Source organism: Bos javanicus, chromosome 21, assembly GCF_032452875.1.
Source record: "Bos javanicus breed banteng chromosome 21, ARS-OSU_banteng_1.0, whole genome shotgun sequence".
In the NCBI taxonomy this organism is placed as follows: domain Eukaryota; kingdom Metazoa; phylum Chordata; class Mammalia; order Artiodactyla; family Bovidae; genus Bos; species Bos javanicus.
Window position 1 is genome coordinate 14,435,086 of NC_083888.1, and position 18,287 is coordinate 14,453,372.

At 46.6% G+C, this 18,287-nt stretch overlaps 1 protein-coding gene across 2 annotated transcripts in view; it reads right to left on the reverse strand.

The window, feature by feature from the left end:
* Positions 1 to 18,287, reverse strand: part of SLCO3A1 (solute carrier organic anion transporter family member 3A1) — a 375,521-nt gene that overhangs the window by 17,341 nt on the left and 339,893 nt on the right. For both annotated transcript variants that reach the window (XM_061394315.1, XM_061394314.1), the window contains exons 8-9: positions 9,630 to 9,805; positions 5,691 to 5,755 (exon numbers count right to left, since the gene is read on the reverse strand). In XM_061394315.1, the coding sequence (XP_061250299.1) occupies positions 5,691 to 5,755; positions 9,630 to 9,805 (241 nt within the window). The remainder of the gene's footprint in view (positions 1 to 5,690; positions 5,756 to 9,629; positions 9,806 to 18,287) is intronic.

Below are 18,287 nucleotides of genomic sequence, written 5' to 3' on the forward strand. Positions count from 1 at the left end.
CACTCATTCAACATCTTCCTTTCTCCCATGTGCCTGTAGAAATTCAAGACTTCACAATGGGAGCTCAACAAATGTTGGATGAACCACACAAGGAGCTTCTAAGACACAGGTCTCTTATATTAGTTCACCAATAACCCAAGACCCAAGGACAATCTGCTCAGGAATGACCCCTGCATACAGAAGTGCACCCTGAGGCTGATGTTCCCAATGATCTTTGCCTAGCTTGTTGTTCTGGAAAACCAAGAGCAGGCATTTGTGGAGGAGAGTTCGTGGTAGTGAATCCAGTCGAATTTGGTGTAGCATCTGCGGCATGCAACAGAATCCCCAGGAACGAGATCAGACCCTTGAGTGGATGTTATGCCCACACCCAGAGAGAAAAACAGTGATCAGGACATTTGTATAAGGATGAAAAAGGATGGATTTGATTACATCAGGCGTTCTGCTTTGAGTAAGTCATTCGTTTACTCTGAATTTCCTGACCCTTTGTCCAACTCTGTCCTCTTCCACTCAAATTCCGCCACTGTCCTGGGTGACTAGAACTTCTCCATGGACATGAGCTCTCACTCAGGCCTTTCAACAACTCATTTTCAATGTCAAGGCTGTTTCTTTCCTCTCGGGGTTTTGTCATTTCTCAAAACTGCTCCACCACCTCAAAGTCAGACAACAAAGCTCTGGCTGCAGATTGCAACTCTTTTTTCATGAATTACTACATCCAGCTCCTATGTGCCCTTTCTCTCTCTGTTCTTTCTCCCCTCTCCTAGCTTACCTCGTCTTTGTCCAGCTCAGGCACCATGGTCAGTTGCATTAGCCCTACTGTGACCACTACTCTTAATCTCTTTGCTCCATATTCCTCCCCACTCACCACTGATATCACCAACCACGTTACTGCTCCTACTCCAGGGCGCCCATGGGCTATGTAGGAAGCTCTTGGTGCCAAGGTCTCTGCCCTTTCTGACAACTCCTTTCTATCAGCATTTAAAACAAGGGAAGATAACCCGCATTCACTTCTGGGTCTTTCCCTCTTTCTTTACACTCCTCACAGCCAAGTATCTGCAAAGAGCAGTCTCCCCACGCTGCCCCCACTGCCTCAAGCTCTGACCCACCAATGGTGGTGCATCAAAGTCCTGCACAGTCCAGTATGATAGTCACTGGTCACACGCAGCTACATAAATGAAAATCAACAAAAATAAGGAGAAGCCAGTTTACAGAAACCACATTTCAAGTGCTCCACAGCCCCACGTGGCATAGACATGGAGCACTTCCACCACTGCAGGAAGGCCTATTGGATGGTGTTGGTCTATGCCACTCCCAAAAGCTTGCTCCTCATTCTGGTCCTCCTGCTTTAAAAACATCGCCCATGTATCACATGATCCAAACCTTTCACAAGGCACTGTCACTGTGGATTCCTCCCTCTTAGATGCTTCAGTCTGTACACTTCCATTCAGGGACTAGGCCTTGACACTTTTCCTCTGTCCATATCTCCCCATCTTGGTGGCCAGCATCCTCACATGGTTCTCTGTCAGCTCCTCTGTTATACCAGTGGCTTAATATTCAGTTCCCACATTCTCTATGTGGCAGACAGTAGGCCTTTCTAAAAATGCACAATGGATCTTATCCCCATGTTAAAGTCCATCAACGATTTCATTTGCCTTGGGGATAAAGGTCAACCTTGTCAACAGCGCAGCAATTCTTTCTGATCGTGTCCTTGACAGCCATCCCCTCCAGCCACAAGGGCTTCCTGCAGCCCCCAAACAGGCTTCAGCCTTTGTTCACTTCCAGGCTTTTGCTCCTTTAAGTCCCTTGGTCTAAAGCACTCTCTCCTTTTTGCTAGCAAGGTAACTCTTCTGCATTCTTCATGCTTCAGGTTACTATCACATTCTTTCACCCACACTCCCATCCCCAACCCCAGGTTGGGTGGCTCTTGCACACATCCACCCTACACCTCTCTACTGACTGCATCTCCAGTTTCATCACACTGAACTGTGAGGTCCTTACCATCACCCATTACCCAAGTGGGGCCAAGCACAAAGCTTGACAATGTCTTGAAATCTGATTTCTCGGTTGGTCCTTCATTAACTGTAATGGTGGTTAATCTCATTGGGTGCTGCAGGAAATGGAATCAGGCAAAGACTTCTCTGATGAGCCACTTTTAATTAAAAGATGAAACTGTGGCATATCCTTCTACAGCTGTTTTCTAAACTCTGATGTGTGACCCAGTTGGACAATACAATCAATATAGTTGGTCATGACCCACTATTTTAAAAGAATGAAATAGAATAGAAAATATCAGAGCACATCACACACATTAAGGGTGAATATTTTTCATGAAATCTTTGCTTCAGTTGTATTTATTCATATGAATGCACTGGGCCACAATATAAAGTTCATCTCTTGCTGTAGATTATAATCACAGAAGTTGCAACATACTCGTTTAGATAATGTTTGAGCTTTAGAGCAACATACAGTGATCTTAATGGTGTCACATTACACATGCTGTATAATTTTCCATTTCTGTCTTCAAGTGTCTCATAATTTTCATTATTTTCATTTTGAAAACAACTTGCAAATTTTTCTTACATTTTGTGTTATCAAAATTATTCTGAAGGTTATTTTTTACTCACTATATTGAGTCCTCAGCATGTGTTTAGAGGTACAAAAGACCTCTGTAGTAATCCCATAAATGGAGGGCTTTTTGTTTCTCTGTTCAGTTCCTAAAGGAATTCCCTAAGAGCAATGCTGGGCTCACTTGCCTGGGTATGGTTCATGAAGCTCTGAACACATTAGATGCTCAATAAATGTCAGTTTGTTGAGTGAATGTGTATGTAGAATGGAAGTAGTGAAAGTGAAAAAGTGAAAGTCACTCCATTGTGTCCGACTCTTTGTGGACCCATGGACTCTACAGTCCATGGACTTCTCCAGGCCAGAATACTGGAGTGGGTAGCCGTTTCCTTCTCTGGGCATCTTCCCAACCTAGGGATCAAACCCAGGCTTCCCCACTGCAGGTAGATTCTCCCCCAGCTGAGCCACCAAGGAAGCCGCATGTGGGATGGTTTCACCATTTTCAGAAATAAGGGTCTCCAACCTGCTACCTGATATTACACATTCATCTGTCCATCCACCTAACCAGGGTGGAATGGGGGGCATCACCACACATGCATTTTCTATCCTCCCAGTGATGAGAGAAAAAAACTCCACCATAATTAGTACCCTGTGTAGTTGGCTCTAAAGGCCACTATGAATTCTAGGAAGGCCTAAAATGTTTTAGTTTGAATTACAGTTGAACTTGTTTGCACTGGGTATTACTATACCTGGTTACTATTTCTGGTTCTATTTTCCATGAACCAGAAATAAGACAAAGATGCTGTTTAAGATTCTCCATTTACGCATATATATGGAATTTAGAAAGATGGTAACGATAATCCTGTATGTGAGACAGCAAAAGAGACACAGATGTATAGAACAGTCTTTTGGACTCTGTGGGAGAGGGAGGCGGGGGATAATTTGGGAGAATGGCATTGAAACATGTATAATATCATATAAGAAATGAATCGCCAGTCCAGGTTCGATGCAGGATACAGGAAGGTTGGGGCTGGTGCACTGGGATGACCCAGAGGGATGGTACGGGGAGGGAGGTGGGAGGGGGGTTCAGGACTGGGAACACGTGTATACCCATGGCAGATGCATGTTGATGTATGGCAAAACCAATACAATATTGTAAAGTAATCAGCCTCTAATTAAAATAAATAAATTTAAATTAAAAAAAAAAAGATTCTCCATTTATCCCAACGATGTGGACTGACAGTGATTAAGAAGATTCCCAGGTCTTGTCATGGACATGGCAAAAGAGGTCACAACCTGGACTGGAAGTGATTTGCTACAGGCAGAGCTAGGGCAGATGTCAAGTATTTTCCATTCCCCAGGGAGGGCCTCATCTTATTAATGGATTTAAGGGTGAATATTTTTCTTTCACATAGCAATTATATAGAATATAATCTCATTATGAAAGTAATAACATTTTTTCATTCAAATTTTAAAAATGAATTTATAAAATATCATTTATAGCCTCACTATTCAATTATAATAGCTGATACCATTTTCTTATCTAGCTTTCCAGTATTTTCCCCTATATATATATCCCTGATAGCTCAGTTGGTAAAGAATCTGCCTGCAATTCAGGAATCTGGGTTTGTTTCCTGGGTCTTGAAGATCTCCTGGAGAAGGTAAAGGCTACCCACTCCAGTATTCCGGCCTGGAGAATTCCATGGACTGTATAGTCCGTGGGATCGCAAAGAGTTGGACATGACTGGGACTTTTATGTATACTTTAAAAACATTTGCATATACAATATAGACCTCTTTCTCCCTCCACTTACCATGTACCCTTTCCAAGTTTATCAATATTTTTCTTTCCAGTTTAAAGGGGTACATAAATCCTACTGAAATTAGAACCCATAATGGATTTAACTAATTCCCTGCTGATGGATGTTTGAATTGTTGCCGATTTTTCACTTTTGTGAATATTTTTATAAACATTTCTATAGTTAGTCTTTGTGCTCATTCAGGTTATATACTATTTGGAATGAGAACTTTTTATTCTGAAGGTATAGGCCATGGTTATCTTCCTTTCCATTTTTATTTATCACTTAATATTCACTAAGGAAGACCACAGCCTTATCATTTCAAGAAAAAAAATGTCATCCTATCTTGATCTTGGCCTTGATAAAGGGAGTTCATAAAGCAGCAGTGTGGTCCACAGAGAGAAGGTTTATCTGATTGGCTTTTCCAGCTTCTCCTCAGCTGGTCCCAGCACTCCAGGAGAACCATGGGCTATTCCCCTCTTAGACTTAATTCCTTCTGTCCATACCAAACTACAGAATATAGGCTTTATAGCATGAAGGTCATATTTGCCTTATCCTAGAAACCCAAGGTGGAGAAGGCAATGGCACCCCACTCCAGTACTCTTGCCTGGAAAATCCCATGGACAGAGGAGTCTGGAAGGCTGCAGTCCATGGGGTCGCTACAAGTCGGACACGACTGAGTGACTTCACTTTCACTTTTCACTTTCATGCATTGGAGAAGGAAATGGCAACCCACTCCAGTATTCTTGCCTGGAGAATCCCAGGGATGGGGGAGCCTGGTGGGCTGCCGTCTATGGGGTTGCACAGAGTCGGACACGACTGAAGTGACGTAGCAGCAGCAGCAGTAGCAACAGAAACCCAAGGTAAATAAACTAAATCAGTTTGGAAAAATTTAAAGGATGCGAAGTTTCCATTTGGGAAGCATTATGAGAATACCTCTCTCCCCCAGCTGGCAGGCCCATAAATGAAGCATTTCACAAGCTGCTCATGGGTTGCTTAATGAGGGTGCCCAATGACACCATCAAATTCCTTTCTTTTTGGTTCCTCACTTTTCTTCCTTGTGCCAATGAAAATTCAGGGTGGCACGAAGGCACAGTTAATACCAACAAAAACTCTGTGATATCCAGGGAGTGTGCGAGTGTAGGTCTAAACCCTGAACAACATTTAACAGACCTTTCTCTTGTTATCAAAATTAAACTTCATAAGAAAAAAGACAACTCAAGGGATGATTCCAGTGATCTGTACTCACCTGGTCATGATTGCACTCATATATGCACTCACCTGGTTATAAGCATCTGATTCATTACTGAGGGAATAAAGAAAGAATACGTACCCAACAAACGGAGGAGGAGAAAAAGAACTCCCAGGGCGTACGATTTGAGTTCAGGGCTGACTGTCCTACATGCAAAGAGATGAAGAGGAAAAAAGAAAAGATTCTTATCGCTTCACTTTAATTAACAGACCCCAGAGTCATTCGCTGCTGTCCATCAGAGCCCTTCCTTAGAAAATTATTAATGGTTTTGTTCTTTTGCTTTTTTCACCTTCCCTGCCAAAAGTCTGAAAAATCACTGCATCTGCAGGGACAAGATAAGTTTAGGAATTTAGCAGTGTTTTTTATTAACTAAAACTAGTCATTTGAAGGATGGAATGCAAATTTGTTCCCAAAGTCTTCATTCAAAGGCATTTTGGGTTTGCCGGCATGGGGAAACATCTTAAGTTGGTGGGTACATGTATCAGGGGAAATATCAATGGGGAAGACAGTTCCCCTTATGCTACTCAGATAGGCCAGAACCATAAACACCTGTCATTCTGCATCATTTTGCGAAATCAACCAGACTAGCATGGGTTGGTTCCCTAGATGGACCACTTGTGAAACAGTCCATTCATCTGTATCCAGCTTTGGTACCTTTTAAACTGGAAAGGTGCCTTTATTTGGCCTTCCCAGGTGGCTCAGTGGGAAAGAATCTGCCTGCAGGAGACGTGAGTTCGGTCTCTGGGTCAGGAAGACCCCCTGGAGGAGGAAATGGCGACCTGTCCCAGTATTTTTGCCTGGAGAATCCCATGGACAGAGGAGCCTGGTGGGCCACAGTCCACGGGGTCACAAAGAGTCGGACACGACTGAGCGACTAACACACACACAGCTTTATATGGTCACATGCCTTTGTTTTGAACTGACTCAGTGCCCCTGGCTTTGGTTTACCCACAGCAGTCCCTGAGCACGATCTTTTCAAACATTTTCTAGAACATTCTCACACTGTCTGGGATAAGAGTGACAGGAGTGGGGGTTGGAAATGATTACTGATTCCAAGTAGAGAGGCCCTCACAGCTAGTCACAGCTCTCCTCTGTCAGGCCTCTTACTCTAGCAACTAGTACTGACTCAATGCTTGTCTTTCTCCTTGAGGCCAAGGACTATTTGTGTCTTATTCATCATCAGTGTGGTGTGTGACACACAGCAGATGCTGAGTAATAAAACACAAACAAACAAACCAAAAAACAAGAGGCTGGGGACTTCCCTAGTGGTTCGGTGGTAAGAATCTGCCTTCCAATGCAGAAGTCGCAGGATCGACCCCTGGTCAGGAAACTAAGATCCCACGTGCCATGGAGCAACTGAGCCTGTGCGCTCTGGAGCCCGAGCCCCGCAACTAGAGTCTGTATGCCACAACGAAAGGCCCCTGATGACACATCTAAGACCTGATGCAGCCAAATAAATCCTGAAAACAAAGAGCCCAGTGCTGGCCCCTACGTGACTCATTAAATAGCCGGTATCCTCACACCTGTGGATGTCCTGAGTGCTGCTGTTGGCAAGTATGCTTCTGTTTGGAGTAAGAGTGGAAGTGGGCCCACTGCTCTGGGATGGGACAAGGGCTGGTGCCCATAATCTGGGTTGTGGCTCAGACCGTCTGTGCCCTTGTGTCTGCCTAGAACATCTGTGATGGCACGTACCTCCAGCCGGCCCCAGCAGCGTGGAGCTATGAGGTGCACAGGGCCCCACCTAGGTCATTTAGGCCATCTGTTGCTGGTCCACTGAAAGGGAATCACATATTTCCTGAAAATCTCCAAGAGCTGTTTATCAAGCTGAGATTTGGACACGATTCAGGTTTCGGCTGACTTTCTGTGTTTGGTCTGCAGCCACAACTACTGAGCTGGGTTTTTGCAGCAGAGTCAAGGGCAGAGAAAAAAGGGGACCAGTCATTGCTAAAGGCTGTAAGGGTCATTTTTCTTGCTTTTTGGTGCCTTTTGTGTGTCAACTGGTACAATACAACTTCATGGGAATTCCTAGCAACAAAAATAATGCAGCCACCCCAAACCCATGCCTGAGATCTGATGGGTTTTATCCAGTGCATATTATATCTAATCCATTATCCATATATAAGTTAAAGTCAACAGTTCATTTCATAAACACTTCTCACATTCTTAAGAATTTTCATTATTCCACTGAGCTGTGGGACTATAATTTAACTCACTATTCCAATTCAGATTTTTCTGCTATTATAGTTAACACTGTAATAAAAATCTGTCTGCATTGAGCTTTTCTTCTCGTAGAGTATTTTCTTAAGATAAGTGGCAAGGGGTAGGGTTACCTCATTAAAAAAAAAAAAAAACTGAACGTTTTTATGGCTCTTGAACTCATATTTGCCACCTTGCTTTTATGAAAGGATCAGTATATTTCTCAATGGCAGCAGAAAGGTGTGACTTTACCTGTTTTGTTAGAGCCTTGCTTACAGAACTGGGTGTGAATTTTTAAAAATTATTTTTTCAAATTTAACAAGTATAAAATGGCAATTTGCTATTGTACCATTATTGCTTCTGCACATTGAAAAAGCTTTGCTAAAAACTTTAAAACATAAGTACTTTGTATAAATCCTTTTCCTTGTGAATTCTAACCAAGATCAGGAAATGTAGTAGACACAGAGAGGCTGGATAAAGCAGCTGCAAATGTTACATACCAGGGCTTCCCTGGTGGCTCAGTGGTAAAGAATCTGCCTGCCAATGCAGGAGATATGGGTTCAGTCCCTTGGTCAGGAAGATCTCTCAGAGAAGAAAATGGCAACCTACTCTGGGATTCCTGCCTGGGAAATCCCATGGACAGAGGAGCCTGATGCACTACAGTCCGTGGGGTCACAAAAGAGTTGAATACTTAGCGACTTAAACAACAATAAAATGTATATTTGTACAGGCTGCATCCAAGCATTTCATTCCTACTTTTATGTCCAGCCCTTGGGATTGAATTGGTTTGTTTAGATAACCACATCCCGGCTATCTGTGCTTAGTACCACTTCCTCTGTAAAAGATGGTCACCAGACATGAAGCCTGCCTCTTCTGGGTTCCTCATGCAAATCTAGATAACTTTGCAACTGTGTAAGTTACTCAGAAAATTACTCAATAATTCACCTTTAAGACACCTCACCCACCCACCACGATAGTTCCCAAGAAACAGGGAAACACAGAATTATGGCTGACTCTCTCCAATTATCCATGTATACAAAAGCAGTCACTGCTTGCTTCCACGGAGCCACTCAGCACTGCATCATACCTTGTCAATGACCTGTTATATCTTTACAGAGTTTGCACACACATGGTCTCAGCAGGACCCAGCCCACTACAGGAGGCAGGCAGGACCATTGACATCACCTCCAGTTCCAGATTCAGAAACAACACTGAGTCCAAGGTCATACTACAAATCAGTGCCCTGAGACAGGAGCCAGACACGGACACTTGGCTATTCCCACGCCATTTTCATTTCACTCCAACAGTGTTGCTCTTTGCAAATATCAATGAAAGACTGCAGTACCTTTCAAAATTACCTGCAGAGTCTGTTCCTGGTAGGACATGAAAGTGCAGTGTTTTCTCTTGGGCTGTGCTTTCTACTTTTGGCGTGAAAGTTCAAAGTGTTAGTCGCTCAGTCATGTCTTGACTCTTTGCAATCCCACAGACTGTAGCCCACCAGGCTCCTCTGTCCATGGGGATTCTCCAGGCAAGAATACTAGAGTGGGTTGCCATTCCCTTCTCCAGGGGCTCTTCCCAACCCAGGGATTGAATTCAGGTCTCTTGGATTGCAGGCAGATTCTTTACTGTCTGAGCCACTGGGGAAGCCTTACTTTTGCTGTGAGGTTTCCATCAAACATAACTGATTCCTATCAGCCTAGGGAAGCTGGCTTGCAAGACTCATACAGTCCCCAGAGCTCTGATTTCTGGGAGAACTGCAGACACACAGCAGGGAGGGAGGTGGGGCGGGGCGGCTGGCTCTCCGGTCCCTGGGGCTATGCTTACCTGATGAGGATGATGACCGAAGGCGTCTGAGCCATGGCCCCGATCATGCTACAGACACACATCACACACAGGAAGGTGAGGAAGGCCTCTTGACACCCAGGACTGGGGCATTTTCCAGGAATCACGGTCGCATTCTCAGGTGGGATGGTCATGAGGCATGCACAGCCAGTGAGATTCTGGAAGGGAAGCAGTCAGCCCTGTTAACTGGGGCTATCTCCCTTCTCCAGATCTAAAGCCATCCATCAGCTGGGTCTGTCACAGCCTGATTATGCATTCTGGAGCATTTCAATAATTAGGCCTGAATCAACGAATTAGCTTTTCTGAAGGAGGCTGCAAGACACATGCAAAATAAAGGAATATTTATGGGGAGAAGAGCTGATTTCCCCGTCTCCTGTGTATTTCATTTCTATGCCCCAGAATTCCTCGATAAGCCCACACTGTAGACAAACGCGTTGCCCAACCCCCACACAATTAGAGAGGAAATCGTGCTTCCACAATGTGATAAAACACTGGCAAATTAACAATGTAATCACTTGCCAATTTGTCCTCTCTTTTGTGCAGTTATAATTACACTGAAGTGTATTGAAAGAAGTAAATCAGGTAACCTGCATATGGTTGCTGGTTCACTGCCCACCATGGCACCTGGAACAAAGCATGTGTGCTGTCATGCGTGAAGCTGCTGGGCTCGTGGGGCCATGAGAGGGGGCTGGCTAACGGGAGACTTCTCGAGTGGCTGAGAGAGCAAAGAGGGTGCAGAGATGGCAGGGAGCTGAGAGCGGATGGTGGGGAGTGAGCTGGAGACCAGCGAGATACATTTATTAATATATGATCAGAGAGGAGAGAGCCAAGCAGCTGCATTCCATTTGATCTTCGGGTGGATTCTTGCCCAGCTGCCCTGGCTCCCCAGCATGGTCCTGGCTCATGCTCCAGAGGAATTTCTGATGGTGAAGGGAGAAACAAGGGTGCAGGGAAAGGCAGCGCTAGCTAACAGCCAAGCCAATTAAGGTTTGATAATAATAGTGCAGAGGTCTTTAATGAATACAAAATGAAAACAATCATAAATGATTCATTGCCTTTCTTTCCAGGGCTGCTTGGCTCTCAGAGCACATGCTGGGGTAAATCCTCCTGAGGGTCAAACAAATCCTCTTTGGTTTTTACGTGCCCCCTCCTCAGCCCGTCTCCCATCCTTGCACCTCTCCTCCTCCCTCTCCCTTTCTTTCCCTGCCAGACGTAACAGACTGGGGCTCCATCCTGTATGACTGTGCCCCACAAGAAGCTTTTACCCGTGGGAAGGAGGGGGAGACACAGGGTGGGGCTGGACCCCTCTTCCTAAGCCATCTTCCGACAGCAGGTGCTTTTGTATAAATGGCCCCATTACAGCACCCAAGGGCATCTCCTGTGGTGAAAGGTGCTGAGGCTCAGCCCCTCTGTCTCTTTGCACACATCTCTGCCCAGAGAAATCACAGATCTTCAAAACCCAGTACTGACATTTCATTTGGTTGCAAGGCCTCCCCAGTTGCCCCCATCTGAGCTGGCACTTCCCTCCACGGGGACACACTCCTCACCCCATGGCAGAGACCCTTGCTATTCTTCTGGAGGAGACCTTAAGCTCCTGGGATAAGAACGCGTCGTTTCTGTGATCTATCGAGCACTGTCTTATAACAGTGCTGAGACGCAATAGAGGAAACTCAGCAGGTGGTTTTAGGATGCGAATGGGAACAGATCTTCCTCTACTTTTATCAGGAAACAGGGCTTCTCCCTGAAAGAGCCGATTCACTGGAAGAACCCCTGATGCTGGGAAAGAGTGAGCGCAGGAGGAGAAGGGGCAACAGAGGATGAGATGGTTGGATGGCATCACAGACTCAATGGACATGAGTTTGAACAAACTCTGGGAGATAGAGGACAGGGAAGCTTGGTATGCTACAGTCCATGGGGTTGCAAAGAGTCAGACATGATTTACTGACTGAATAACAAACAAGGGCTTCTCCTCAACTTAAAATGAAAATGCCACTTCCCTCTCTTCTGAGGAGAGGAAACTGATCCTTCCTCTTCCCACACCCTGAATGCTGAAGCTAAACTTTTCCAGCTGTTCATGCTCACTACCTCCATGCTCTTGACTCACTCCACCTGGCTTAGATTCCTACATGCAGCGATCAGATCAGCTAAGCTCACCAGTGACCTCCACAGACGACCCCTCCATCCACTTTTCTCTCCTTGGAGCCCCTTGAGTGCGTGCCTGTGACCCACTGCCTTCATGGCTTCCACGGCTCACTCTCTGGTTTCCTTCTTCCCTTTTGCATTTTCCTTGCTGGCACCTGCCCCCTCTCCTACTCGAAAATGCCAGAGCTCCTTGGGGCTCTGGTCCAGATTCTCTTCCCTTCTCACCCTGCACTTTTCCCTAGATTGTGTTACATCCATGTGCTTTCTGATGGAGCTCCCCAGGTGGCGCTAGTGATAAAGAACCTGTCTGCCAATGCAGGAGACGTTAAGAGACACGGGTTCAATCCCTGGGCCAGGGAAGATCCCCTGGAAGAGGGCATGACAACCCACTCCAGTGTTATTGCCTGGAGAATCCCATGGACAGAGGAGCCTGGCAGGCTACAGGCCATGGGGTCACGCGGAGTCAGACATGACTGAGCAACTGAGCATGCATGCAGATGGTTTCTGATGACTCTCCTAAATTTCATCTCTAACTCACACCCGTCCCAGACCCACCTGGGATGCCCCTTCCTAAGCCTCTGAACATGCTGAGACATCAAAACCAACTCCAGGATGAGCGCCCTGTAGGGGATTCTGTGCTGGCATCTTGGCACTACTCTACGGTCCAGGGCGGGGAACCATCTCCTTAGGATTCCCGTCCCTGCACGACGAGAGCTGGACCAGAGGAAACACAGAAGAGATTCGTAAGTGAGGCAGGGGTCAGATGGTCAGACCTGGGGACAGACAAATGCGGAGGTGCCCAGGAGGAGCCGGTTGGCCCTACCATCGCTGTGTGCACCCACCTTCTTTTCTGACCACCCTGCTGACAACAGAGGCCCTGTGCCCACCTCTACTGACCTGGATGCAGTCTTGCTGACGTCCCTGAGTGCCCCCTTCATCTCACTGAGCAGCCTGCTGGGCACAGCTTCTGGGGAATTTCCCATAAGCCTCAGCCTGCCCACCTGAACTGATACTTCTGGGGGTGTGGTGACTTTTCTCCAGTCCTTCATCTCACTTCTTCCAGATCCCAATTCCCCAACTCCGCCACGCTACATAAGTTCTATTTCCTATACTAAACCCTGTACTTCCAAAAGACGTGTGGGTGCTGTTTTCCTGACCAAACCCTGACAGATATATACGCTCCCAGCCCCCATGTCCTTTCCTTCCACATCTCTTATCTTAGAAATGACAAACTCTATAGAAATGTGATGGTAAATTCTCGACCTCCCCCGTACTCCTATGTCAAAGCCTCCTCGTCACCATAAGGCTAATAAGGACAGAAACCACTGTGGTTTTGATTCCTGACTTATCCCTAGCTCGAGAGGACAGTACTGAATGAATGAATGAACCCTCAAGGTCCGTTCGTTTTACCACATCCTAAACAACTAAACAACAAAGACAAAACATCTCTCAAACCCTGCCCTAGTTCAAACCACCCCATCCTTTTCTCTTTGGTCCCTCCTGTAGCCTGTGAGGAAAAAGCGATTTGGGACTGGGGTCCTTAGAACCATGTGGACTCAGAGAGTGCTCAGGTAGAAACAGGAAACTGGCCCATCCATGAGGAGCTGGCTTAGAACTCAGACCCCGGGAACTGAGTTCTGACTCTTGTAGCCTTTAGGACTGTGAGGTGATCAGTACCCTTTGAATGAACTGCGTGACTGGTGAGCTCTGTTTAGTTTAATGAGTACTTTGTAATTGGAACCTACACCCAGTCTTAGATTTCTGCTCTGCACCTGGGCTATGGCTCAGCTGTATTCCATTTACCATAAGAGGAAACTGCCTGGACTGCCTCTGCTCTGAGATGGGAAAATCCCCTTCTGAAGAGGGTCTTCCCTTGATCGGGCCACGATCGTGGCCCTATTGGAATGGTACAGAAATAAGACGCTTTTATGTCAGTGACTACCCAGTCCATATGGTCCAGGTAAGGCAAACTTGTCCAGGAAGGCACAATCCCATGAATGGTGTGAGTGAACGGCGGGGCCGAGCCATCCCGGGATGTGCAGCCAAGGCATGGGGAGGGGTGAGAGCACAGAGCCAGGGAGAATGGGACAAGAATGGACCCAGGGCAGGCTGGGTGGCTGGACAGAAATGAGGCCCCTGTTGGGCTATAGGTGCTAGGAGAGGGGAGAATGGGCCCGTGATCAGTGGCGATACTGGCTTGCCCTGGTGCCAAGGAGAGATGCTGGAAATGGATGTGCATGCATGCTCAGTTGCTCCATTCCTGTCCGACTCTTTGTGACTCTATGGACTGTGGCCCGGGCTCCTCTATCCATAGGATTCTCCAGGCAAGAAAACTAGAGTGGCTTGCCATGCCCTCCTCCAGAGGATCTTCCTGACCCAGGGATCAAACCCATGTCTCCTGCATTGCAGGTGGATTCTTTATCCACTGGCCACCTGGGAAGCCCCCTGAAAATGGATGGGTCCCTCCCAAAGGACCTAGGCAACTCTGTACTCATTTATTCAGATTAAACCTATTTGAGATGAGCTGTGAAAGAGGCTGGGGAGGAGGTAAGTGCTAGTGATCTGAGTGGGAACTTGGATGGGTTTCCCTCTTGGTTACAAGAGTCAGTTCGACAGGATGAACAGAAAACGCAGGTGGTCCGGAGGCCTAGGGTACAGGCTGGAACATTCCTAGGACCCTGCCCACAGAGAATCCAAGGGTAAATGCTAAGCATAAGTCCGAAGGCAAGGGATGGAAAAGGTCCTTTATTTGGGCCCAGGTGATACAAGAGACGGCAGACTGATCTAGAATCTTCCCTCCTGATGTCCCAGTGTGGTGGAAATAATTATCACGGGGCGCATGATTGGAAGAGAGGACTTTCCAGCACTGGGGCTTCACCCTACGATCCCAAGCGAGCAGGGAGGAGTAGGACAGGCCTTTGCTGATATTGACTGGGCACGCAAGTTAACTGAGACCTGCGAGAGCCCCGATCACTGGAAAGCCTGAAAATACAGAGACAACCTGGGCAGCATGGGCTCAGTGCACAGGAGTCTGAGCAAACTCCAGGAGACAGAGGAGGACTGGGAAGCCTGGTGTGCTGCAGTCCATGGCGTCGCAAAGAGTCGGACATGACTGAGCGACTGAACAGCAGCAACCTGGGTATGAGGGAAGGAGAGGCTCGTTGGTGGGGATCTGATTCTCACCCTGTGTGTATACAACAGTCCAGAATGCAGGTGGACCTTGGCAACTGCCTGCCGATGACCACGTCCTGCATAAAGTGGCAGCCCCCCTAGTGCTGTCCTTGGCAGCCCCCAATATATTTAACTATGAAGAAAGCACATTAGGCTCCAGGAAAGGAGTTTACCATTCCTGACCTGGCAAATGTCTGGTTTTCCATCCGCATGGCAAAGGAATGTCTTCCCAGTCTGCCATTCTCTGGGGGAGAAATGATGTGAGAGTTGGAGTCTCTGCCTGGTACCATGTGTGGGTGGCAGGACCGGGCTTTCCTACCGAGAGATCTCGTTGATAATTAGATGGCTCCATTGCACACAGAGGAGCTGGCCTGACAAGAATTGGAAGCAGTGGTGGTGACCTGGCGGACAGGGTGGGATTAGCTCGGAAATTCTACGAGAATTTATCCTACAGGCAGACTTGCCCGGGCATAGAATGACATAAGTCCAACTCCAGTCACAACAGTGCCTGCAGGAACTAAAGTTTTGCATCCACCTGAATGCCCATCAATAGGGGTTGGTTAGATACACTCCAGTAGACTCACACAATGGAAGATTATGCAGCTGCAAAAAGGTATCAGCATGCTCCTTACACACTAACATGAAAAAAGTCCACGATAAACTATTAATAACAAAAAACACAAGTAGCAAGCTACAGTACAAAACATATAACCAACAAGGACCTACTGTTCAGCATGCTGCTGCTAAGTCACTTCAGTCGTGTCCGACTCTGTGCGACCCCATAGACGGCAGCCCACCAGGCTCCCCCATCCCTGGGATTCTCCAAGCAAGAACGCTGGAGTGGGTTGCCATTTCCTTCTCCAATGCATAAAGTGAAAAGTGAAAGTGAAGTCGCTCAGTTGTGTCCAACTCTTAGCAACCCCATGGACTACAGCCTACCAGGCTCATCCATCCATGGGATTTTCCAGGCAAGAGTACTGGAATGGGGTGCCATTGCCTTCTCCCACTGTTCAGCATAGAGAACTAAATATAGGTACACGTTTTCTGTGTACTTTTTCTGTACACTTTACTGAAAATAAACACACTATAAATCATCTATACTTCAATTAAAGATAAACAAGCTATTGAGAAAGTAGCATTGACACATATACATTACTGTGTGTAAAACAGATAGCTAGGGAGAACTTGCTGCATAGCACAGGGAGCTCAGCTCGGTGCTCTGTGATGCCTGGAGGGTGGGGTGGGGGTGAACGGGAGGGGATATATGTACATATATAAGTGACTCACGCTATTGTGCAGCAGAGACTAATATAACATTGTAAAGCAATTATCCTCCGATTAAAATGGCAAAAATGATGACAAACAGTAAACAAACAGCTACAGAATAATACCTGGAATGTGCATGAAAACCCAGGAGCATATACAAGAAACTAATAGTAGTAATTACCTACTGGGCAGAGTCGTGGACCAAACAGCAGGTGAACAGGAGAGAGTAATGGAGAGGAGGAGTTCGTACTCCCTCCTGTTTATACTTCCTGGTTCTTGAGCCACACAAATGTACCATCTATTCAAAAAAATTTAAAAACTCCAGAAGAAGAAATCAACAGAAGAAGAAGAGCACAGTCACTGAAAATTCTACTCTTGTTCTACATCCAGCCATTAATTTAAATTGAGAAATGTTTCTATTCACATGCAATGATGGAGATAAATAATTACAATAAAGCTGGAGACCATAAAAATAGAAAAATGACTCTCTTGAAGCTAGGATTCATTTTCCCATTGATGGAGGAAATCATTAGCATGCTATTTTGACAGCTCATATTACACGTACAAAATATTCCTCGGTAGTGTTTCTGAAGTATCTGGCAAATAAAGTTGTTTTTGTTTGGGCTTTTTCCCTCTGTATTCAATACTGAGGGATCAATTCTACTAATTGCACAAGTAAAACTAATCTCTAGGTTGAAAATGACATTTCTAAAATGGCAACCCACTCCAGTACTCTTGCCTGGAAAATTCCATGGATGGAGGAGCCTGGTAGGCTACAGTCAGTGGGATTGCGAAGAGTCAGACACGACTGAGCAACTTCACTGACTTCACTAAGGGGACAGACAAGGGGGTGATGATGTTCTTTGTATTTTGAGGCTGTGAAAACTTGAATGTTTCTTTCTCAACGTCCTGAAATACTGATGTTGGTTTTCTTTCTGAAATGTATTCAGTTACCAGGAAAAAAGGGCTTCGCTGGTGGCTCAGTGGTAAAGAATCCACCTGCCAACACAGGAGACGTAGATTCGATCCCTGGGTTGGGAAGATCCCCAGAGGAGGGCATGACAACCCACTCCAGCATTCTTGCCTGGGAAACCCCATGGACAGAGGAGCCTGGCGGGCTACAGTCCATGGGGTCTCAAAGAGTCGAACAGGACTTAGTGACTAAACAACAACAGCCAGGAAGTAACGGCAATTTCTATGAAAGGTAGGACCTGAGTCCTGTAGTTCAGAAGGGGGCCAGCCAGGGCGAGTGCTGACACACGCAGCGTCCGGCCCTGCTTCTGCCTGATGCCTGAGGTGGCAGAGGCCAGGGACGGTACAACAGCTGGGAAATCTTCCTTTGAATGATAACACACTCCCATGTGTCCTAGACTTTCACGGGATCTTTTTATGATTCAGCGAAGTTCCTCAGATCTTCTCCTGTCATTTATTACTGTCTTTTTGCAACTTAGAATCTCTTCACCTCACTGGCCCAACCCCAGCCGGTATTTCCAGGTGAAGACCTCAGAGCCTGTTGCAAAGAGCATCAGCAAGCAACCCATGTGCCTCTAGGCAAATGGGAAATTGAAACACGGCAAGAAGAAACGCACTTGCTTGTTCCCTGGCAGGGTCACTGGCTGAAGGATAACGGCCACGGAGGAAAAACTCTGTGATGAAAGCGAGACCTCCATCCACGCTTCACCGCGGTGACCTGCATCCCGTCAGAGCCTTAATGATCTCCTGCTGAGGGGCAGGGAAAGGGTTGCACTTTGGGGAGCACCAGGCTCACTCTCTGCTCTGGCATCCGAGGGGGAGGTGTGGGCAGAGAGGAGGGGAAGGATGGAGCTGCAGCTCAGACGGATACAGGCTCCTCCCTCTAGATTCTCCTCTTTCCTGACTCCAAACCAAAGCTTTGCCCATGTCACCAGGTTCAAGCCTCCCCACCATCCTGTGCTCATATTCATGCCATACTCAGGTGCCCTCCCATCCTATCCTCCAGGCAAACACCTACGCGTTCCCCATGGATGAAGGCCAGCCCTGAGACCCGCTGTCCTGAACAAGGAGCCCCCTGCACGCATCCAA